The sequence below is a fragment of the Puntigrus tetrazona genome, chromosome 3, assembly GCF_018831695.1.
Source record: "Puntigrus tetrazona isolate hp1 chromosome 3, ASM1883169v1, whole genome shotgun sequence".
NCBI lineage: Eukaryota > Metazoa > Chordata > Actinopteri > Cypriniformes > Cyprinidae > Puntigrus > Puntigrus tetrazona.
Window position 1 is genome coordinate 14,229,809 of NC_056701.1, and position 24,712 is coordinate 14,254,520.

The following is a 24,712-nucleotide window of genomic DNA, read 5'->3' on the forward strand; positions in this document are numbered from 1 at the left end:
AAGAGCTTCTGTATAACCATTGATGGACTCTGAGCTTTGTAAGTAAGTACATTCTTTTGATTTATATAGTTAAGTGATGAATTCTCTAAAAGCAAAGTTTTTTCTGTGTGTTTTGAATACTCTGGCTGACTTTATATTGGAGGTCTTACGTTTCTGTAGATCAAGATGCATTCCAACATATCTGCTGTGCGGACAGAGACTGATGAAGCTGCTTCATGTCCTGGAAAGACTTCTTACAAAGGAGTGAAATGTGGCTGGAGCCACTTTAAAAAACCAGCTCTGGCCATCTTCATTGGGGGTCTTCTGTTTGGCACCGGCACTGCACTGTCCTTGTTGTACTTCACCCAGGTGGGCAATGTGCCCTATTTAGTAGGACCTATATTCTTGTCTGTGGGGCTGATGTTCCTGGTCACTGGACTTGTCTGGGTGCCCGTCATCAAGCAGAAGATGGTCCATACAGCAATGACCCAAATGAGCCATGGCAGACCTCTGCTACCTGAACAAGGAATACATAGGCAGTCATGTGTTACCATTTCATAGGAACTCTTGAGTTGAATGTTTTATTTATATAATGTTTGTTTTATCCTGTGAAATGAGAAATGTTTTGTGTGTCTGTGTGTGTGTGTGTGTGTGTGTGTGTGTGTAGTTTATAGATGTCTCCTGTTGTAAGTGCTTTTTTGTTGTTTTGTTCCCGGCAAATCCCTACAACTGGATTAAAATGGCTTTAAATGCTCACCGCTGATGTCATCATAGGTCAGAATTAATTCAGCCCAAACCGAACAGCAGAGATGTGCAGAACACTGAAAAAGCACAAATATGTAGGTCAGCTCTGTGGGAATAAAAAAAACATAACTTTAGACTGAAAATATGAAGCTCTGTGTTTATCTACCATTATATAATTAATTGTTGATTATGATTTAATTGGGATATTGTTATTTTAATATTTTTATACTTATGAGTGTGTTCATTGCCTTATATGTGAAAATGTTAATGTTCTTTATGTTCTCGCTTCTTTTAAAGAAGTATGGCAGATTCATGAACGAATCAGTTTTGAATGTTTTTTTTTTTTTCATTTAATCTAGTTGCATGCACGAAATGATTCGTTTACGAATTAAACTGAATCGGTCTGCTACCGATTAACTGAACCGAGAAGAGGCAGTGTAGGAGCAAACGAGAATTGGAGTAAATTATTCCGAACTGCAGCAAATATTTAAATAAAGCGTATTAAAAATATGTTATTAAAAATGCTCGTGACAGTTTTGTCAACCAACACGAAAAAAATGGCGCCAAAGGATAACGTAATCTAATATATTACATTACATTAACACAAATATAGGACTAAACTTATAATTAATCAATCAATAGTTTAATGACTGGAATACAGTGAATAAATTGCTTGATAAAACCCATTACTTTTCGAACTGAATAATTTTTATACATTATTATCTGTATGTATAACTGCATTTATTGCTTCTGCGAGAAAACACGCACACACACACACTAATTTCATCTGGAAAACGTAAACGAGTATTGTCAGTTTTCTTATTAATATATTAATTATTAATATAATTATATTAATAATTATTATTAATATAATTATAATATTGTTCAATGTAATGCAATTATTTTCTAAATAACTGTTTTAAAAGCTGAATCAAAACTTCTCTACCTTAACTGTAAAATATGGAATTACAGTTAACATTATGAAATAAGAACGTAACTGGAGAAATGGCAAGTTTGTAAATGTAATAAAGCGCGTATTAGTTATTCCTTCAATATCGTGGCAGAAGTTTTTATTAGAGAATACTCTGCTCACGTACCACGTCATGACGTGTGTTACGCCATGACGTAAAATAATCGCTACAGAATCGAGCCTTTGGAAAAAAAATATGCAACGAAGCTTTTAATTGATACAGTGAATAATTTTCGTATTTTGAGGTGTCGAGCGGTATTTTTAGCGCCTTCTGGTGTTCGGGGTAGAGAAAGGAGGATCACTTGAAACAAACGTATCCAAACAACCAACCGATGGCATGCAAAATGATGGCATCATTACAAATCGGCCAATCAGAAGCAGGCATGAAACAAACCACGAGCTGAGAGTTTTTACACAACAGAAGGAAGAGTCCCATTGTCGGGAGTGTAACGTGCCAGAAAATAGTTCGTGTAGTGCTATTATTTTATTCTCAGAATCGTAATCATACTATTTAGTTGAACATATCCCTCACAGAAACTAAATAAATATTTGGAAGGAAACAACTTTGAGCATTAGCCGGAGGTAAGTTGCTAGCTAGCGTGATTGCTCTTGAGAATAGTGGGGGTAGAGTTTTATCAGTTCGGTTGAGTTCTGAGATGTGTTAGTTCTCCAAAACGCCGCGCAACAGACTCTTCATCGTATAGTTGTTTAATTATAAAACAAAGTAGGTTACACATAACCGTCTTATTCACTCGTTATTAAGGCGATTTATGTCGGAGCCCGAATCTGCCGACTGTTAAGAACTTTAAGTGGCCGGTTTGTTGTTAGCTAGCTAACGTTAAGTTAGCTAATCCAAGACTGAAGTCGTTGACGTTACATATGATGGTATTCCAGAAATGTTTGCTTCATCTGGACTTCTTGTTTATTTAATTCGAAACATAACTACATACCGCTTTATTGCAATTTTTGAATAGAATTAGAATTAATGAGAATTAATTCTGTTGTTAGGTTATACATTCTTTAGAAGTCTTCAGGTAGTCTAATAACTCACACAGTCCTAAAATACTGATGTGTTGTTACTTTTAAAATGGTAGCGTAATAGTGAGTTGTATGCCTGAGGGAAAATATCTTTAGGTTTTTAAAATCATCACAAGACACGCCCTTCCTCTTCTGTTTTTCCCCCTTGCTATACAAAAAAGCTGTGCGTTCTTTCAAGAAGAAACACTTTCAGTAACAGAATAGTCTAATAAGTAGGTTTAACAGGTTTTGCTCAGGTATTACCATGTTCATCATTGTGGTTATGGATGCTTATGGCTGACACATCAACAGTGTTTTCATATAATCTAATTTATATATTTAAGCCATTGATTAATTAATTTTTATTACTACGTTTTGTAATATATTAATGGTTATTATTTTACCAGTAATCCTGACTGAACAGCAATGAGTGACCCTGAGCCTGCAACATTCTCTTCTGTTGAACAAGAGAGGGACTACTGGAAGGAACAGGCTGCCAAACACCAGCAAAGGTACTTCACTGATGTTTTTCGTTCATAATGATGTTTGATCTACATTGTAAAAAAAAAGAGGCAGTTTTGCAGAGCCCATGTTTGTTCCTAAACACCTGGGATAAATCGAAGTACAAGATCTGCCTTTACAGCCCACATTCAGTCATCGTATCGAATCACTGCTTGTTCAGGGCTGAGGAGGCACAGGAGGAGCTGCAGGAGTTTCAGCAGATGAGTCGAGACTATGAGGCAGAGCTGGAGACTGAGCTGAAGCAGTGTGATGCCCGTTATCGCGAGCTTCTTACCACCAACAACAGACTCCGCATGGAACTAGAAAATTACAAGGTACTGCGGTGCATCATAGACGCATGCTTCATAAACTGATTTATGGTAGTCGCTGTTAGATTTTTATGTATTTGACTGATCTCTCTGATACATGGAAAGCCCATGACCCACGTTGACCTGATGCTGATCTAAGGTGCTAGATGGGGCTGTTGTGGTGAAGTAATTTCTCTTGCGGTAATTTTGAGCGGCTCAATAATATGCAGTATTACCGCATATACAAAATCAGTGTATGTGCTACAGTGTAACAAGGTCATATTCAGAAATCCAAATCGCGTTATTGAAATGAACTAAACGGAAGGCAATGACAAAATAATGATCCACAGATATATACGCAAGTACCAAATTGATTTTGGTTCCAATTAAGATCAGTAGAACATATGCCTTTGTCCAGTAGATTATCAAAATGACTAGCCTGAATCCGACTGGAGCCTGTGTCTTTTTACTTTTTTCCCTGTTACACAGCTGCTCTTTTAGCCATTAAAATAATTAATTTTTGTTTTTAATGGCAAATTGGTTCTATTTGTTTTCATTTATTAAATAAGTAATTTAATAATACTAATCTTGTTATGTAAGTTTAGTTAACACATGCTATGATAATTTGAACAGATATGTATTCTTATGTAAAATAATGGAACATTAGTTCATGAACATTGTTTTGCATATTGATTATGCTCTTCAATAGCACTGTATTGCGGTTATTGTGACAGCCTTAGTGCTAGATGACGTTTACCACCAGGGCTATATCACAAAGATTGACTTTTGCCATTTTGTCCGCCAAACAGACCAGACAGGAGAGCAGATTAACGTTGTCGGACTTGAACTTGAAGAATGGTGTAAAAACATCTTTCTGTGGTTGAAACAAGACACTTTCTGATGTTCACGTTAATTTATGTTATTACCAGTAAAGATGAAGAGATGATTATTTCATGTGCCACTTGAAACGAGCCACTACAACAATTTGTCAGGACACATTAAAGAGCCACAGAACTGTAGTTATTTGAAATAATTAAATGATAATTTGAAAGTTAAGACTTTAATACCTGTATCCTGTTGTCTGTTGGAGAGTTTGTCAGTTCTCTCTTTGCTCTGTGATGAATTTTCATTACGGGAAACACAATGTGTGGTAGTGAGAATGCTGTTACTTGTCAGACACAGCAATAGTAACTAAGGGTGGCAGGTTTTTCCAATGCCATACTTTTGTAAACGAAAGTGCAGATGACTAAAGTTGAATGCAAATACATTACAGTCATGGGCAAAGTCACAATGTAAGTGCTTCTGAATATATATACACGTTTAATCGCCAACATCTTAAAAAAAATATACTATAGGTCCATTTACAGGAAAACATTCCCAAATCACACCTGAACAGTTTGCAAAACTGATTTATTGCTGCAAAAATGGCTTAGCAAAATATTACATGAAAAATGTTATGTTCTTAATAATAATAATAATGATGATAATAATATATAAAAAAGTTACTACTTGTTGTTGTTGTTGTTGTTGTTGTTATTATCATTACTACCACCGACAATATGTGCTTATTTTTATAATACACCAATTTGATCTATTAGCTCTAACCATATGTAAGCAACATAATAGTTTTCAAACTGAATAGCCTCACTGAACTGTGAATAGCTGTGACGCTGATGTCTCATAAAGCACATTAATAGAGTTTTATCTAATATTTGAATAAGAGTTTTATCTATAACTGACATTCATTTGTAAGTGCATATAACCACAGATAAAAGCCATTTGAATGTTCTTTGGCTGAATGTGTACATCCAGAATGTCTCTGTCTGGTTCTTTCAGTGCTTACTGAGAACACAATCTCACATTCACAGACCAAAAACAGAGATCCAATTCAGGATGAGGAAATCAGCTGATGCTTATTTCTGCATCAGTGTCTGGAGGGCATGGAGGCTCACTCATGTTTTTACTTGGTGTTTGTTGCACAAACGTGGTTGTAAAGCCATGTTGCAAGATTCTTTTTTTAAAAAGAGACCTAAGCCAAGGTACATCTCATTAGGCATTTCAGTTCACTACAATTATGTCTAGGGATGACTCAATACCACAGTGTTGGCTTTGGTATAATACCAAAATCTAATACCTTGGAATCCATACTAAATCAATATCATAGGTGACAAATAAACAGCCTAAAAGATGAATTAAGAGCACTGTATAAAACACTGACACACATGAGACAGATGTGTTGCTTGTTTTCAAATGTAAACACATAAACAGGGAAAGAGCACCATTTAATGATCAGAATTGTATTTTTTTTTTCTATTATTGAGCAATAATTGAATTATCAGAAGTGCAGTGGTCCTGTAAAAACAACATATTGCATAGCTCTGTTAGTTTACATGTACATTATACTAGTATTCACAACACTTTTTTTTTTTTTAATCGTCAGCACAATTATGCAGCGCAAGTTTTATGTTTGATCCAGCTTGATATTTTGCCAACACCTGTATATAAAGCAACCCTAATTACATGCCAACCGATTAATCACAATTAATTGACTGTATCATAAATTGCTAAAAAGCCAATTATCAAATTTTGATAATTCAAAGACAGTATTTTATTGTTAAAAATAGCTTCAAATATTTATGTACACTTCAGTTTCATTAAGTTTATTATTCTTTTTATTCATCAAAAAATCAAAAAAAAAAAAAAAAAAGTATCATGGATTGAATGGATTATTTTTGTTTTTACTGTATTTTTGATTACACAAATATAGCTTTTGGTATGCATGTAACATCAAAAAAAAAAAAAAAAAAAAGACCAACTTTTGATTAGTGCTTTATTTTTTTTTTTTAGAATAAAAGTCTAAGTTTAAGTGTAGTTTCTCATATGCATATTTTCTTTTCTGTTTTTGCTAACAGGAGAAGTACGAAATTCAGCACTCTGAGGCAGTCAGGCAGATCTCGACTCTAGAAGGAGACCTGGCAGAGACCACAGCCATCAAAGACCAACTGCACAAATATATCCGGGAGTTAGAACAAGCCAACGATGACCTGGAAAGAACTAAGAGGTGCATTTAGGGTTTTTTATGTTTATCTATTTATGACAATTTTTACTAATACCTGTTTGTGTTTTTATAGGGCGACTATAATGTCACTTGAGGACTTTGAGCAGAGAATGAATCATGTTATAGAGAGAAATGCCTTCCTCGAGAGTGAGCTTGATGAAAAAGAGAATCTTCTAGAATCAGTACAGAGATTAAAAGATGAAGCCCGAGGTAAACTCAAGGGAAACCCGTTTGTATATATATATTTGATGATCGGAAGAATAATCACCTGATTTGCCAGTCTCAGATGTTTTAACAGATTCAGTGTTTTCGGTCTCCTTTTCCCTCGTGGCAGATTTAAGACAGGAACTGGCTGTTCAGCAGAAACAGGAGCGCAAGCCGTCAATCAGCCTTCCTAAAGATATAGAGAAGCCAGAGGCCACACCCTCCAGACCCTCGTCTGTTGTGACCTCTGCCCTCCCATCTCTCCACGCCACACCCTCCAGACCTCCTGGCTCAGGGACCGCATTCAACACCCCCTCCGCTTCCTACAGCAGAAGTGAGTGCACACACAGCATGGCCTAACTATACTAAATCATTTACTTTCACTGAACAATGTATTTTGCTATCAAAGAATTTTGAGTCAAGTCAAGAGAAGGATTGGTAAAGGAAAGAATGGGTAGAAAGAACTAATTTAAATGATGGAGAGGAAGCCTTAGGATTTATAACACTCAAGAGTTTTGATTTATACTTTTTTTTTTATCTGTCATGTATAGTTGAAGGTCTGACTGGAACTCCTCTCACCACATCTGCAAGAATATCTGCCCTCAATATCGTTGGAGAACTGTTGAGGAAAGTTGGGGTGAGTCCAGCTGTAACTGTGGATATTACCAAAAAATACACACTTTCAACTGAGGTTGGTCTGTAGTTTGGATGTCCCTTTGTTCTCTTTTCAGAACCTTGAATCAAAGCTGGCATCATGCAGAGAGTTACACGTCCATGAGAAAACACCTAGCCGTGCGGCGATAAGTCAGGGTACACCAAGCATTTCACGGGAAACCCCAGAAATCCCATCCAACACAAATGGCTTGTATGATAAGGGGTGAGTATCACTATTACTTTCCGTACATCTCTGTAACTGACCAAAACGGTGTAGATTGTATCATGTCTGACTTGTAGACAATCATTTTTCTTCAAACGGTTTTGTGTTGCAGGATGGTGAAGCGGTTGGACTTTGGAACAGGACCCAAGATAATGCTGTGAATAAAGTCATATTCGCTACCAGTGCACAAGCATGTCTTTCGCTCTCATTGGGAGAACAAGTATTCCTAAACCATTAATATGGAAATGCTTTATTTTCAAGAGCTGAATCATATCTTATGCCCCAAGTCTTCCACTATCTGAGAAGGGGCCTGCTTTAACATTCATATCAACCCTGTTGTTGTGTCTGTGGACTGAAACTACTACCTGTAATTTTACTATTTTGTTGGAGATTTGCATTGTGGTTTTGCAGATGTGCTATCTCTTAAATTCACTGTGTGTTTTTTTTTTTTGTTTTTGTTGTGTTGTTTTTAGATATCTGGTGATTTATAGCAGTTTTAAATGTATCTGCACTGTCATTTTTATTTGCTCTTTTTGGGACCATAAATTGGGAGACTGTTACAGGTCACTGGCAGATATACCCCTGCAGTCCCATTATATTTGGCACTAAACTACTGATCAATGTCCAGTGAAATGCCTATTGTGGGTCACAGGACTGAAACAAGGTAAATAGCAGGTTCATTTTTAATTTAGAAATACCTGATTTTATTTTATTTAGAAACTAGCATCTTAATGATATATGTTTGTTACTAACTGAATGTCATGTCTTTAGTGTTTTGATTTGAAATTCTAAGGAGGTTGGTCAGATGTTATCAACTGAAGCTGTTGTTCATATCGTTGCCTTGTAGGGGCTGACGTAAGTAACCAACAGTAGGCAAAATGTTTACGCATGATCCTTTCTGGGGCCTTTTTGTTTCTAGTAATAGCTAGTGAACTGTCAGTGCCATCTTTGTTTTCAAAGATTATATTGCAGTACTGGAGGGTAGTTGCTATCATATTATGCGCTGAACATGAATTTAATGTGCCTTAATTTTGTGGCCATAATAAGCTTTGCCTCAAAGTTAATTTGGGTATTGGGGAACTTATTAGCCCGAAGGGAGTTGCAGCTTTCCAATGTATTAATTCTCTGATGTGTCAGGGATTCCATTAACAGGAGAAATGGAATTCTGAGTGGCGTTTAATCGCTTAGTTTTCACATTTCGTTTTGAGTTGTACATTTAAGAAACAAGCAATATGAATACTTCAGTGAAGGGTACAGATATTTTTATGTTAAAAATAGTTGTAAAGAAAAATTGATACATTATATTATCCATTTTTGCTTAGAGGTACTAATGAAAAATGATAGAAATGGAGTATCATGATTGATAGATTTATCACACTTGATCGCACCATCTCAGGGCCTCATGAAAGCAATAACTTCACTAAAGATGTCATTACAGTTCAAATTCTGTCAAGTATTTGTCTCTATGCACAAGTCATGCACAGTTGCCAATTATTGCCATCATGGGTTTTCTTTGTTATAAATGAACCTAAACGTCTGCAATGTCCATGCGTTCTTCAGCAAAGGCAATGCAAAGTTTATCCTGTCTGTAAAACCATTTCATTGTTGGTTAATCCATAACCTTCAAAATAAATGTGTAGTTAACAGGACTGATTTGACATTTATTTCCCTTCAGAAATAGTAACTCTTGGTTATGGTCCTAAATGCTGTATTACATGCAAGACACAGCTGTTCAGAAGCAGAAAATACAAGTGAGGTCAACAAACGCGACTTATACACTTTGAATTAAGAAGACTTTGACCAAAAAAAGTTTTCCATCCAACTTTGCATTGTTACAGTGTATTTTATATATATATGTAATGTATATTCTATATATATAGTAATGTATATTCTTTCCCTATGTTATGTGCACCCAGATACCCCAGTTAATTTGTCAGCAGGAATGCATCAGTTGTAGTTGTCATTTTACATCATTCAGACACAGATTTAGTTAAAACTATGCCTATGGACAATGGATTAAAAATGCATTATAGGAGTTTAGGTTTTTGGCAAAAGGGGACCCTCAATTTCTACTCCTTTGTCAGCCAAGTTGTATTAAAGCCTTTACTTGATAGCAATCAATTACCCCTTTAACACAACAATATTTAATAATTCCAATTATATAATAATAACAATACATATCACGGTGCAGTGTGGTATAACTTTTAGTATCACTTTGTGAATACTAATGTTATGGTATTTTCTGAACAATAGAAATTTGATTGCTTGTTAAAAACCCTATTAGAATTAGCCAGTTGTTGAAGTCAGTGAAGAGAAGAAATAAATACCAAACCTTGTTTTAGGATTACATAAGCATAAATTATCATTCAGAAATGGCAAAAACATAGTGAAAAGCTTTAGGAATTAATTCTTTAGTTTTCATCCTTTGTGCCATTGATTGGCTCGATTTGAGTTTCCTCGAGTTGATGCACAGGAGTAGCAGGATCTTCATCTTCAGGGACCTCAGATGTTTCCATCATGCTCCTGCGTGTTCTTCTAAAGCTCCCACCTCCACTTCGCCTTAATGGACTGCTGAAAGATGAGTCACTGCCACGCCTGAGGAGCATACAAAGAATTAAAAACCACACATCTCCAAATGTTCCAAGTGCAAACTTATGTCTCTGAATGTATGTTGCTGTAGAATGCAGTAAGGAGGATGTCAATGAATGGGATTCTGGTTTCACATACATTACAGAAAGGGGTTACTGGAGAACAACCTGAGTTTGCTCCTGAGTGAAGACACTTCTCGGATCAGGGCGTCATTGGCCTCAGTGGCCTCATTCAGCTCTTTCTGAAGTTTACGACGGGCAGCAGTGGCACGCTGAGACTCCTCATCGCTCTCCTCCACCTGCAACTTAAGCTGCCTTGCTCGCAGATTTGATTTTTCAGCCTACAACAAAGGTGACATCAATGTTATGACAAAACATGGAACCTTAAAAACTCAAATGCTGGACAGGAATACTTCATACCTGGTCCTTAAATTGCTCTGTCTGTTTTCGTTCATCCTCTACCTGAATCATCAGTTCCTTTAGTTTCTTGTCTTTCAGACGCATGGCCTTGGCAATAGCTTGTCTCTCCCTGTTACAAAAAACGACTAGTTAGAATCCCTTAGTCCATAACCAAATCCATCTTGTCTTTACAAGATTAATGATCTTACCTGCTCTCATGGTCCACTTGGTCCTCCATTTGTTGTAACTTGGTCTCTAGTGCAGTTACAGAGGCCCGTTGCTTGGACTTCACCTGTCCCTCCGTCTCCAGCAGCTTGGCCCTAAGCTCTTTGTTCTGCCTCTCCATTTGCTGCCAGCCACTCTCCATCCTCTGAGCATTGGAGCGTTCAACGTGCAGCTCGCTGGTCAGCTGATCCACCTAGTTATAGATGAATGCAATCTGTGGTATCACCTCAAAAGAACACCTTCACTACAGCATACAAGTGGATGAACGGCACATTAACCCCATCACCTCCTGCACACTTCTCCTCAGTCTCTCACTGAGCATCTCTGTGTTTGCCTGTTCCTCATCAAGTTCCTCTTCCAGCTGTTGAATTTTGGCTTCTAGACGACGCCTCTCATCAGACACGCCAGATCTATCAGTGGACAAGCATTGCGTATCGTATGTTACAGTTTTAAAATTCAAAGTATTATAATTTTATTTTCTCATTTCGCAAATGTTAATTCCCAACATACTTTCCAAATGAGCCACTTGCCATATCCCCTGCTATCTCATCTCTCTCTCGCTCAGCCTGTTTGCGGGCCCTCTCTGCTATAGACAGTTCCTACAAAGACATTGACGATTGTATGGCAAGATATTTAAGCCTATTGCAATGTGCTATTTGGTATCATGTATACCTCCTGTAGGTGTAAGATTTCTGCCTCCATGGCTCTGGCCTTTCTCTCAGATTCTCTAGCTTCGGAAACAACTTCTTTGTGGGATGCTCTCACATCTTCCAGCTCCCTCTGGGAATCTTTCATCTGCGCCTGTCATGGGGAAGAAAACTCACATAGAAGAAGTTTGATAAAGGCTTGGGAAACTCCAAAAGAATGTGAAGGTTTGACCTGAGTCTTGCGGAGCTGTTTAAAGGCCTCATCCCTCGCCCTGCTGATTGCATCAACTTGGTCTTCAAAGTCCTGCAGATCCCCCTCAAGTTTCTTCTTGGCAGCTGCCAATGAAGTTCTCATTTTCTGCTCATCTTCTAGTTCAGTCTCAAGCTCACGTACCTGTGTGCCAAGTGGGTAAATATCTCAAAACTTTTTACAATTGATGCCTGGAGGAGAGTAAGGAGTCTACATTGTCATGCAAGGCAGGAAGACCTACAAAATCAGATAATGCTCACCCATTGATCAACAGAAAATCAAAGAAAGCAGTCTTCACCTGCTTGAGCAGTTGTTTCCTCTTCTCTTCATTTTGTTCCTCTCTGACCTGCAGGTCTCTTTGAAACTGGACCTTGAGAGCCTGCATATTGACTTCCAGATGGAGCTTAGCATCCTCTGCAGTCTGTAATTCATCCTCAAGTTCATCCATTTGGATTGTCATTTCTTCCACTTGAGCCTCCAGTCCATGTTTTGCCTTCTCCAGCTCATGGACCTTCAGTAGTTTATATACAAAACGTAGTAATCTAATTTGAGACAACTTTGTCTCAACATTGACTATAAACTACTGACCAAGATTCATGCTACTGTAAAACACAACTTACATTTCTGCCCACGTCATCCTTTGAACTGATCAGATCTTCCATCTCAGTGCGAAGTGTCTTATTGAGTTTCTCTAATTCTCGTAAGGAAGCCTGGGATTCTTCGAATGCTCGGGTGAGGGCCAAACATTTGGTCTCCTTCTCCCGTGCCTCTGCCTCAGCGCAGTCACGCTCCTGAGCATACTTGCTAGAGATGGTCTTCTCATCAGCAAGCATCTTTAATTAAAAAAAAAATGAAATTAGGATAACTGAAATTTAACTGAAGTTAAAGCACAGAAATGCAACCTGGTCAAATTTCCGTTGTTTCTTCTCCAAATTTGAAACCAGCTGTCTCTGGTTGTCCAGCTCCATCAGCACATCCTCCAACTCTTGCTGAAGATGATTCTTGATCTTCTCTAGCTTGTCATAGGCTGCAGCTTTCTCCTCAAACTCTCCAACTGTGGCTTCCAGATCCCTCTGTAGACGTCTCTTGCTTTCTTCAAGCATTTGGAAATTGCTGGAGTGCTCCTCAAGCTTCTTCTTTGTATCTGACAGCTACAGTGGAAGCAAACTTATTATAAATTAAATTCACCTCATTTGTATTTTTTTTTTTTTTTTTTTATTTCATTTTGGCACAACTGATTGTCATATTTTGCGAATTTTTGAGGGTGTTCTTTGCAAGAGACTGGCCTGTGTGGTAAGGCTGGAGGCCTGTCTTTCCACGTTTCTTCGGGCTTCTGCCTCTTCTTCTATTTGTTCCAGCAGACTGTTTCGTTCATCCTCCATTTGACGTAGTCGAGTGGAAAAATTAAGTTTTTGCCGGGTCTCATCAGCAAGTAACTCCTAAACAGTCAGATCATAACAGACAAAACATCAAGATGCTTCCCCAAAGATCAAATGCTTCCCAAAATCATATTTCAGTTTTACTCCTAATTATTATTCCCAAAATATAATTTTGCACATTTATTAACCCATTTATTCTGTAACAAAATGACTTTGTATAAAATATTATCTGTATATATTTTTTAATTCCTGCTTTAGATTATATAATACCTGTGTATCCTGAAGCTGTGAGTTGAGACTAGTAACATCTTTACTCAGCTTGATGTTCTTGCTCTCTGCTTCATTGAGGATGCTGTTCACATTATTATACTCCATCTGAGAGTTTTTACAAAAGACATCTATAAATCAGGTGTTTATACAATAACCTTCACTGTATCTATAATAATCATTTATAAGTGTTTATTCAGAGCACATTTCTGAATGTAAAACTCACAGTCAGTTTAGACACTGCATCTCCAAGGTCTTCCTTCTTCTTTTCGCTCTCATTGAAGCGAGTCTGAAGGTCAGCAAGCTGGGTTTCCACCTTTTTCTTCTTCTGTTCCACATCCTGCTTGGCATTACTCAGTGAGCGAAGGTCTCCATTCAAGTTTACAACTTCCTTCTCTAAGGCCTGTTTTGCCTTCTCCAGATTGACTTTGGCCTGTATTTCAGGTTTGGGTTAGGAAATGTAAATTTATTTCATATTAATCATTTCACAAGATATTACTTATGAGGTAAAAAAAATGCTGATGTTATTATTACTGATGGTATCATTACTGATGCTAATGTTGTTTAAGCACTGCCAATGTTTAAGCAGGTTTCTTACCCGCTTGGTTTGCTCTAATTGTTCACCAAGTTCATTTACAGACTGAGCATGTTTTTGTTTCATCTCATTCACTTGAGCCTCGTGGCTTCTGCCTTCGTCTTCTATCAACTTCTTCAGCATTGTCACCTCCTGCTCTCTTTTAGCTCTGTCCAAAAAAGAGGCTAAGACTAACATCTACTCTACCACATTGCATGTAAATGGTAAAAAGTAATAAATTACTATTTGAAAGTTACACATTTAAGTAATCACCGTAGCTCTTGTTGTGCTGCTGTGGTATCTAGTGAATCTTCCAGTTCAGTTCTTAGTGCAGACAGCTCTTCTTCCAGCTCCTTTTTGGCCTTTTCTGACTTCCTACAAGTCTCCCGCTCAGCTTCGAGCTCATCTTGAAGCTCTAAGACAAGCCCGTCCATTTCCTGTATCTTTCTCAGAGCATTGCTCTTCTGAGCTGATTCTTTTTCTATGCTGGTCAATATACAGATGATCTGGTTACAATTTACAATGAGCAGGGAAACAATGTATTTGAACAGTCGTGTGAGTAACAATGTACCATGCCTGAAGCTCCTGTATCTCCACTTCACTTCTGGCTTGTTGTGTCTTGAATTCTTCTATCTGGGTCTGTGTGTCCTTTAGTTGTTCCTGTACATCATTATACTCAGTCTCCAGTTTACGTTTAGCTTTCTCGACATCCTGCTTACTTTTCTCTTCCTTCTTCATTCGAACTGCACAGACAAACAGAAATAGGAAACGCTTTGATGAATTTACTTATTATTTGATATCTAAATTAATTTAGTTAGGATTCAAGTTATTTTCAACTATAGACAATTCTATACTATAAAACCCAAAGTCATAATGAAAAAACCTTCAAGATCTGAAATCATAGATTCATGTTTAGCCTTCAGTTTAGTTAAGTTTTTGGATTTCTCTTCCTCCTCAGCAAGGTTGGAGCAAAAGTCAGCTAACCGCTCCTCCAGCTGTTGCTTCTCCTAAACACACAGAAGCAGCAGCCACATTACTCAGATCTGATATTCATTTTTCACATATAATGATGAGATAAAAACTATATAAACCTTTTGCAACTTGCTGTTTTGATCTTCCACGACAAAAAGATCTTCCTCGAGTTTCTTAATCTTCCCATCTGTAGCCCCACTTTCCAGTTGAAGCTTCTGCCTGGCATTTTCTTCTTCTACTAAATGTTTCTCTAAATCCTGCACAAAACAACAGGACAGTTTTCTTATTTACCATTTTCCAAATCTTATGCTTTGACAATGAGAGCAAGAGAAAAAAATACAGTAAAATTACAGTTAGCAATTTAAAGTGTCAATATTGTTCCACTTAGTCTGTTATAAGTGATCACCGCTCAACCTTGAGTTGTTGTTGCAGATTCGCTTTCTCTTGCTGAAAGACCTGGCTTCGCTCCTCCTCCTCCTCGAGTCGAGCCTCCATGTCGTGCAGCACTTCCTCCAGCTCTTGCTTCTTGGCCTCCAGCCGTATCCTCACTTCCTCAGACTCTGCATACAACTCTGCCTCCTCTTGTAGTTTTGACTGTAGCTGGTTTCTTTCCTCTACCACCTGCACTCCAGGAAATATGAGTGTATTAATAGTGAATCAGTATGAATGAGTGCACCATTGTAGTTAAGTTTGGATGTAGTTCTGCTCTTGTACCTGGTTGTGTTTCTGTGTGATCTCCTTAAGTTCAGTTTCAGATTTCTGGGCAATTTCTTTGGCTTTCTGAAGCTCCTCCTCCTTTTGATTCATCTCCTCTTCTTGCCGAGTCACTTGAAGCAGAGGTTTTACCTAAACAGAAACATAAATGGATTACAAAATGGCCACATTTATATTTTAAATCTACAGTACATGGATAATTTGTAGTTCTGTCACGACAACTCTGAGAGGGTTTATCATAGTAATGCACATGACAATTTGAATGTGTTTTGTATTTCTGCTATGCTACTTCTACGGCAGACCAAGTACCAAGACTTGCTACTGCCAATACATCAATAACATGCTGCTGTGAGCATTTAAGAAATACTTCTGCTGCACAAATAATACATAAACTAACCTCCATATACTGTAGTAAACCCAAATCACCCCATAGCAGATATATACAGGGGGAGCTGGGGAAGGAGTAGGGTTACTGAAGAACTGCCACAGCAAGTACTAGTCAAGTATTTGAATGTTGATTAATGAGCTCATTGATTCTTTTCACATCAGCAGCCAATCAGCTGCGCCATGTAATGGTTTCATTATGTCACATTGAGTTTGACCTATCAGAGTGTGCCATCAAGAGTTTCATGTAAAAACTCTGGATTTGTGTTTAGAACTTACTTTAGTGAAAAGTCTCCACCACTGCCAGTTCTTGAGTGTCAGATAAACAGCACAGTTTCTTTGAATCACTTTCATGGCTGTCAGCTGCTTTTGTTTCTTGCTGAATGCCCTGGAAATTTTAAGATGTTTAAATAGAGTAGCTTACTTCTGGTCTTTAGCCACAATAAAACTACAGTTGCAGCAAGAAGCTATATAGGTAGATGGTATACAGAACTCACTTTCTGCTAAGAAAGCCACGGGCCTGGGCCTGGAAGGCAATTATGATATCAGTCAGTTTCAGGTCACGTTCTTCCTCCAGCTGTGCCAATACTCCTGTGCGGAAAAATATCTTGCTCAGACCAATCCGGTACAGGTTGGGGTCCAAGTCTAGATGTTTGATCTGATGTTTAAAAAGAAGGGAGAAAAAAAATGCTAAAAAAAATTGCATCATTGTCAGTACAGTGTAAGTATATATATTTTGCTCAAACTCACCATAAGTGTACAGGCTTGTTTTCCATCCATGAATCCTTTAGGAATAGCCCCAGCAGCAAGGATCTCATAGCTTGGAAATAATCGGAGATTGAAATTAGTATTCTGGCCAGTTAGAAACATCCAAATCTACAAACTCTGAAATGATCCAGCATGTTTCAGAAATGACTCACCGCTGGCGAAACTCGTGAAAGACGATGCGATTGGGAAAGCCCTGACGACAGATGCGGATCCCTTCCAGTACACCATTACATCGCAGCTGCTCGAGAACCAGGTGGGCAGCTATCTTGCCAGCCTAAGGACAAAAGCAGTGAATTTTTGCTCTATTTTAGTACTGCTTTTACTATAGTTTTTTTTTAAATTCATGTTTAAATCCCATATAACAGATGTAAAACCTGCTCTTGTCTACCTTTTGGAAAAGGCATCTTAGATGTACTACTAAATACAGAAATTAATTGCTATATTTTGATATTTGCATACCCTTTTTTCATGGTTGGGAATTATGCAGCGTACAAAGTTTGGTTGAGTGTTATGGAGCGTTGTCATGAGCTTGCCAAGAGACTCTTTGTACAGCTGTCCTACAGTGCGGAACATGCCTTTCTTGGACTTGGAAGCAGTTGGAGCTGCGCTATCAGACTTAGCCATTTTAGCCATAGTTTCCAAACCCACCACGCGATCCACTGTGAGAACACAGGAATTTTTTTCAAAATACATTTTTCAAAATACCCGTTGCATTTAAAATAAGGAATAAGGAGAAAAATAAAAGCTTTCTTCATCTGGCATAAATTACTGTCTTTCTGCTCATACTTAAGCAAACAGTGTTATTATTTACATTTTTTCATGACAAAAACCTACCATCTTTCCAGATGTCCTGAACAAAAGCACTGGAAGAGTTACACAGCAGGGCTGTGACATTGTCATTGAGGGGGTCCATGTTTTTAGTTAACCAAGATGTTGCATTATAATCCACCTAAATCAAATTAAATTATTATTATTATTATTATTATTATTATTATTATTATAGCAATCATATATTTTTTTCTCATAATGATCTCATGTTAAGTACCTTACTTTGCAACGGTTCAACTTTTAAGTTTAACAAATTTTTCATTAACTGTGTAAATATTTTAAATATATATATTTTCTGACTTTCGAATACCTTGCCAGCATAGTGTTGCACAGTGAAGAAAGTCTTCTCCTTTAGATTCTTAGGTTTAGAGAATTTGCAGTGGCTTGAGTGAGTGTTTGTGAGTTTTTCGACAAAGGAAATGTCCGTTGCCTTTGGAAACCAGCACTCCTCGTCCAGCAGAGCTAAGATACCTGGAGGATTGTTCTGTAAGAGAAATGCCACGACTGAGTGACTTAGTCAAAATAGTCTCAGTAAAGATTATCAAATACTATTAGACTTAATATGTACGAACTGGTCTTTCAATGAGCTCAATGCAGGGTTGGAGGTCCAGGCCAAAATCAATAAAGCTCCACTCAATGCCTTCCTTTTTGTACTCCTCTTGCTCCAGGATGAACATAGTGTGGTTGAAGAGCTGTTGCAGTTTCTCATTGGTGTAGTTGATGCACAGCTGCTCAAATGAGTTATCCTGCAAGAAAGACAAAAAAGGAGAGCCTTGATTTTGAAAGTTGACATTTGGATTTTATAATCTATTAATAAAGAATTTTGGCCTCACCTCAAAAATCTCAAACCCAGCGATGTCTAAGATGCCTAGAAAAGAGGCTCCCTGACGCTTTGTCTTATCTAAAGCCTTGTTGACACGTGCCAAGATCCAGCGAAACAGACGGTCATACATAGCCTTGGCCAAGGCTTCAACTGCGAAGTCAGCCTGATAAATGGACATATTACATATACAAACTGATATATACAGTATTCAACTTTTGGAGTGGATCAAAACCTTTCATCACAGTTGGTCAAGAACAATACCTGTTCTTTTCTTAGTACAACATTTTTGATCTACTTCAAAATGTTGACTACTGTATGTACAGTACAAATTAAAAATAATGGATATGCAGCTGTATGGGATAGTGTGGTAATGCACCTGTTCTTTGGTCTGTGCCTTCTGTACCAGCTCTCGGCCTACTTTGATGCGAGGAGTGAGAATAGCTTTGGTGAAGTCAGTCACATTAATCCCCTGCAGATGGCACACTTTTTGTGCAGCTGGTGGATGCATTTATCACAACATAGTATCATTTTGATTTAGTCAGATAGTTCAGTATAAGTGCAACATCACAGATGAATCCCTCTGGACTGATTGTTTACCCGTGTTGTCTGGCATACTGGCCTGCTCCTGGTTTTTCTCTGCTTTGAACTCAATGTTCCCCAGTTGCAGCACAGTAGAACATAATTTCAACATGCCTAAAAAAAACAAAACACTTCATGTAAAGCAGCACAAAAAGATAGGACATTAAGTTGTAAAACCAATCGTTGTTTTGTTAAATACCAATTCTTTCCTCCTCATTGAAGCCCAGGACCTCCATGGCTTCCAGAGTCTCTTCAAACATCTCATCATCTTGTTGGTTTTGTACCTGCACATGCCCAGCCACCAGGAAACGGTAGTTACCAAAATCCTCTAGCAAGAGCTCATCTGTGGAAGAGAATGACTGCTAGTGGTAACGAGTCTAAAACTGTCTACTAAAACTAATAAACTCTCTGTCCTCACCCACCTCGCATGTTGTCTTTGGCTCCAGCCACCATGTAGTAGAAGATGTGAAAGGATCTCTCGATTTTGGCCTGTCGGATACATCGAGACTTTTCCAGGAGGTCTGGATTAATTAAGTCATTAAGATGAAAATGAGTGTGCTTGGCTAAATTGTTCTAACTAATTAGGATATAAAACTGTTCGGATGGAAAGATTTATTAGGATACAGGTTTCGATGTTTGCTCCAACAATGTAGCCAGTGTTGTCAAAATTGAGTTTAATAAATTTACCCTGGGAAGGAAAAACAGCAAAAGTTTTGACACTAATGTTAATTATGATAATAATGATAATGAGCAAATATTCAGTGACAAAGTAAACATTTAACTCACGAATCTTGAGGAATTATCGTTTTTGATGGTCTTTGCATTGCCAAATGCCTCCAGAATAGGATTGGCCTGCAGGAGCTGCTTCTCTAGCTCACCCTAAACAAATGTGGACAGAACAAATGTTATTCATTGTGATTCAATGCAGTCCAACTGTAAACTAAAATCTCTTTTAGTGTACTTGACATATTATAGCTTAGCATATATTAAAATAAAGGCCATACAGGGTTTAGCCATCCATGAATGACATGTAAAATGCCGCACATTTATATATCCAAAAATGTATGACAATAAGCTTATGTACTCACATATGCTAACTGGGGTCCTTTTTGTTGCTAAACAGGGGTAAATAATAAACTGATTAAAACGATACATTAGTTAAAATTGAAAAAGTGCAGAGAATGACTTAAGTTCACTATTAATGCACTGTACCATGCATGTAATATTTAAATATATCTTGTTTAATACTGAAACATTTATATCCCATTATAAACACGTGATTGTTATTCTAATCGAACACTATGCTGTTATCAAAACCATAACAGTAATAAGGGCATGCAAAAACTGTTATTCTAAGAGATACTGTATGATATCTTTTAAAAACTTTGAACTCACAGATCCAGCATCTCTCTTCCCTTTGTGTGATGATGCCACAACTGCAAGGTACTGGATGACTTTTTTGGTGTTTTCCGTTTTTCCTGCTCCCGACTCGCCACTATTAAACACACATTAAACAATGCTGCCATAATCATTTGCATTAGAATTTACATGCCAGGCTGCTTAGCACGTTTAATGATATAGTGCATATAAATGTATATTATTTTATGGCCCGTGTGATATTTGACCAGTCAAACTCAAGCTCTGGTAATTCTTGCAAATGTATCAGCTGATTGCATCTTTACTGAATGGTGTCTCACAGACACAGAGGATACTTCTTTCCTGAGTCGGTCTTGGGCTAAATGCTTTACTATTGTTTAAGAGTACATGGAGCAAACGATACGTAGGGCCGTTAGAACTCACGTGCAGAGAATAGACTGGTCTTCACGCTCTGCGGAGAAAGAAACAGAAACATTTGAACTCAGTACAAGGACAGGACAAGAAATGCATGAATTGTCACAGTTAAGAACCTGAAGGAGATTAACAAGGGGCCCGGCTGTCTAAACACAAACTCCACTATTGTTCACTGGAGATCCCTACCTCCAAAATCTTACATATTCTAAATTGAGTACAGGGTGAGATTAACTTCAGTTCAACCTTCCAAAAATAGCCGTTAAAAACTCTAGTGAGAAAGGGAAAGGCCCCTTGTATGGCAATTTTGATGCCTTTAATCCACAGCCTGTAAAACAGACTCCCTGACACACACACACTAATACGCAGCTGGCTCTGTTGGACTGGACAACTATGAATAATCTTCATTTTTACATTTTCCTTATTATTCTATATTTTTGTTGCACAATTGGACAACACTGAAAATGTTGATTTTGGGAAGAAAGACATGATTTTTTTTTTCTATAACAACCACAGTAAGCCTGTGAATTAGTCATAGTTTTTATAAGGTTGCATTCAGAGAGTTAAGACCGGTGGTCACCTTGAAGCATGTTTCTATAGGCATTATCAGTGACGGCATAGATGTGGGGAGGAACCTCATGACGCTTCTTTCCCTTGTACATCTCGATGATCTTCTCAGAGTAGATGGGCAAGAGCTTATAGGGGTTCACCACCACACAGAAGAGGCCTGAGTAAGTCTGGATTTAAATAAATATGAAATATATAGTCAAAATGTATGCCAGGAATCTGAAATATAATACATTATACATATATTGGTACAAATATTCTTCATTCTTATCACACTATAAAGCGTTTTCAACTTTTTAGATACAAAGGCTGGCTGATATATAATGATTCCCTTAGATGTGACCCCCATTATAAAGTATAAATGCATACAATGTATACAGTACAATTAAAAAGTTTTGGGTCAGTAAGCTTCTTTTTTTATTTTTTGAAAGAAATTAATACTTTTAGTCAGCAAGGATACATTAATTAGATCAGAAGTGACTGTAAACTGTGGTTACAAAATATCACAGTTTTCATAAAAGCATTAAGCAGCAACTGCTTTTTACATTAATCATAAATAAGAAATGGGAGTGCACCCTTTTTCGAAAACCCCTATGATTGAGCTATGATCATAAATAAAGACTTCTGTAGTTTAACCAATTGTGTAAGGCGAATTTTGAATGAACTTACATAAATGAGACCTGAGAAATACCTCTCCTTGAGGTTGTGCAGCACTGAGGCCTCGTTCAGACAGGTCAGTGCAGCCATGTCTTCAACCTTGTTGAACTTGGGTGGGTTCATTTTCTGGATTTCATCTTTGCTGATGGTCATCTTCTGTCCATTGTCGAGCTCAACCACTACCTCATTCCCTGTCTCTTCCTTGATGCTGGCTGACTGAAAACCTTCCTTTTCTGAGGGTATCCACACCATCTTTTTGGTCGACCAATCGGCCTGGGCAACGCCGCTATTTTTAAAGTCATTGTCAAGGAAAAGAAACTTGCTGCTGTCTTCGTTTTCTGGTTGCTTGGTCATCTTGAAGTATTTCTGTGAGTTGTTCTATGATGTAATAAGAAATTACTTTAATCATCTGTCTGTATTAGCTTTTTTGACACTACCGATTGAAGTGCAAACATGTAGCCTTATTTTACATTCTAATCAGGCAACCCACAACCAATAGCTGTAAACCTGCTGAAAGGTGATAGTAAAGTCCCCATGATCATTCCTTATATTGAGTGTGTCCAGTAAAATCTTTCTAATACCACAGATATATTAGAGACAATTTATATTGCCTGTTTTATATTTAAGTAATTGTATTATCATGACAAATTACCGGGGCATTTTACAGTCAGTGTGTATATTGTATATATTATATATTGTTGTTAGCAATTACTTTTGCTGTTAAATACAATAGAATTGTATTTGTAGATGTTCTTATGATACAGATGTTCTTATGCAATATATCAATAACACTGCAGTGCATAAACAGATTTTTTTTTACAAAACATTTCAAGAGTTCCAACCTGCCACCCCAAACTATAGCAAAAAAGATTAGCTTTTTATAAATAAGCTTTTATTATAACTCAATATTTCAAAAATATATATAATTCAAGTTTTAATTACATTTATAATGTATATAGGTTACAATATATATATAGCATAGCATAAAATTAATACTTACATGCTAGAATAACCTCTTCTTTTTGGAGTGTCTATGTATGCTTAGAGCAGTATCCAAAAATGACTGCCTTGAATGATCTTTATTAATTTTTAAGCCACACTTGGCTTAGGTGGGTGGAGCAAGTCATTTGGACCATCCTACAGCCAAATTCACCAGAATATAGCCTACAGCCTATGCAAATGATGAGGCTTTTCTAATGAAAGACAGTTTTGTAAAGGTCATTAAACACTAAATGACTATCTGTAGCCTATCTGTCACAGTCACTTGACTAAAGTCGATATATATTATTTCAGTTTAAACTGGCCAGTTTACCTTTTACAGCTTATGAGAATTAAAGTCAAAGCTATAGACTTTTGTAAAGTCATCAGTTACAGGTTGATGCTCATCACACAAGCTCATTATTTCATGGCTTTCATAAGCAGTTTGATATTTTAACATTTACCTATTTCCCTGCCATGTCAATAATAAGTAGGGGTGAGCAATATGACAATAATATTATATCACGATTTTTTTGTTTTCAGAAATATCATATAATTCTTTTTCATTGATTTTACTATTTTGCAAGTTGTCTGAGAGGCACAGACAAACTAATTTCCCTTTTCTAAAAAACAAAGCCTTTCGAAGGTAAAGTATAAAATTACAAAGAAGGACCGATATTTAGGTCAAAATGAGCAAAGATAAAAATCTTTGTCATTGTTGTATTTTTGTCATTAGAATAGATACTGTACACGTTACAAATAAATGTAATAAGAATAAAACAAACAGTGCTTTTATTCTTCAGGTAGTAGGTGTACTTAACAGTATTGAATTAACAAATATAAAAAGTGAAACACTATATACTTATACACTATATACATCATTTACTCTCTCTCAGGTCGTTTTAAACCTGAAATAGCTTTTTTTCCCTCTGTTGAATATTATATTATTATATTCAGTGAGGACCAGGTACTGTTAGGTTACTCAAAATATCTTATTTTGTGTTTACCACAAGAAAGAACTTAATACAGGTTTGGGACAACATGTAAGGGAGTAAATAATGACAGAATTATTATTTTTGGGTCATCTATGCCTTTAATGACGAGCGGCAGCATGTTTAGTTCTGTCCTTTTAAAAGCTGCACGGATCTGAATTTTTTTTAACCGGCAAGACTTTTGTACTTTTGGGAATCACTCAAGTTTTGTAGCTTGAGTGGAGATTAATTTATGCATAAACAATTAGGTCATGCGAGGATTGTTTAAGGATTGAAGTTCACTTCAATGAAAAGTAAAAAAATCACTACAATTCCTAGTATTCTGTGCTAAATGTTAAAAATAATGGATTTTAAATGTATTATAACATTGAATAGTAATTTAATTAATTCAGTTAATTAGAGTTAGTTACAGACTTTTTTTTGTTTGTTTTTTATTTTGATTCACAGACAGCACTAAGATTAACCTTTTGAAAGTGCTGGTGTTGATGATATTAGTTAATTTTACTTATTTTTTATACATTTAAATATAACACACACACACACACACACACAGCAGCATACTTTTAAAACCAAACAATTAAAATGTAGCCTACATTTTATTTACATCTATTAATAATACATAATTTAATAATACAAATTTATTTAATATTTAGCAAAGCCATTATTAGCTTATTG

General features: G+C 36.9%; 2 protein-coding genes across 3 annotated transcripts; one reads left to right on the plus strand and one right to left on the minus strand.

The window, feature by feature from the left end:
• The first annotated feature begins 2,082 nt into the window (after nt 1-2,082).
• Nucleotides 2,083-9,307, plus strand: nde1 (nudE neurodevelopment protein 1). Its single transcript, XM_043234926.1, has 9 exons — nt 2,083-2,275; nt 3,118-3,222; nt 3,393-3,546; nt 6,432-6,580; nt 6,651-6,787; nt 6,912-7,115; nt 7,333-7,418; nt 7,513-7,658; nt 7,771-9,307. The coding sequence occupies exons 2-9, from the start codon at nt 3,137-3,139 to the stop codon at nt 7,817-7,819; spliced, it is 1,011 nt and encodes a 336-aa protein (XP_043090861.1). The 5' UTR covers nt 2,083-2,275; nt 3,118-3,136; the 3' UTR covers nt 7,820-9,307.
• On the minus strand, nt 9,299-23,141 carry myh11b (myosin, heavy chain 11b, smooth muscle). Of its 2 annotated transcripts, none has more exons than XM_043234910.1 (42): nt 23,068-23,141; nt 22,080-22,445; nt 21,424-21,580; nt 20,856-20,883; nt 20,451-20,550; nt 20,144-20,170; nt 19,842-19,934; nt 19,680-19,743; nt 19,478-19,576; nt 19,255-19,398; nt 19,074-19,169; nt 18,853-18,971; nt 18,487-18,639; nt 18,226-18,399; nt 17,964-18,137; nt 17,660-17,774; nt 17,285-17,484; nt 16,978-17,099; nt 16,808-16,877; nt 16,555-16,715; nt 16,337-16,445; nt 15,674-15,805; nt 15,374-15,580; nt 15,079-15,216; nt 14,871-14,994; nt 14,559-14,730; nt 14,261-14,473; nt 14,012-14,156; nt 13,640-13,846; nt 13,417-13,521; nt 13,054-13,206; nt 12,670-12,918; nt 12,388-12,600; nt 12,066-12,278; nt 11,750-11,911; nt 11,543-11,671; nt 11,381-11,469; nt 11,157-11,280; nt 10,855-11,063; nt 10,667-10,775; nt 10,415-10,587; nt 9,299-10,253 (listed from the first exon to the last, which is right to left on the minus strand). In XM_043234910.1, the coding sequence occupies exons 2-42, from the start codon at nt 22,419-22,421 to the stop codon at nt 10,070-10,072; spliced, it is 5,997 nt and encodes a 1,998-aa protein (XP_043090845.1). In that variant the 5' UTR covers nt 22,422-22,445; nt 23,068-23,141; the 3' UTR covers nt 9,299-10,069. The 2 variants fall into 2 exon arrangements, with proteins under 2 accessions (XP_043090845.1, XP_043090846.1); XM_043234911.1 differs by having other exon boundaries at nt 10,130-10,253; nt 10,386-10,587.
• Nucleotides 23,142-24,712: the final 1,571 nt, after the last annotated feature.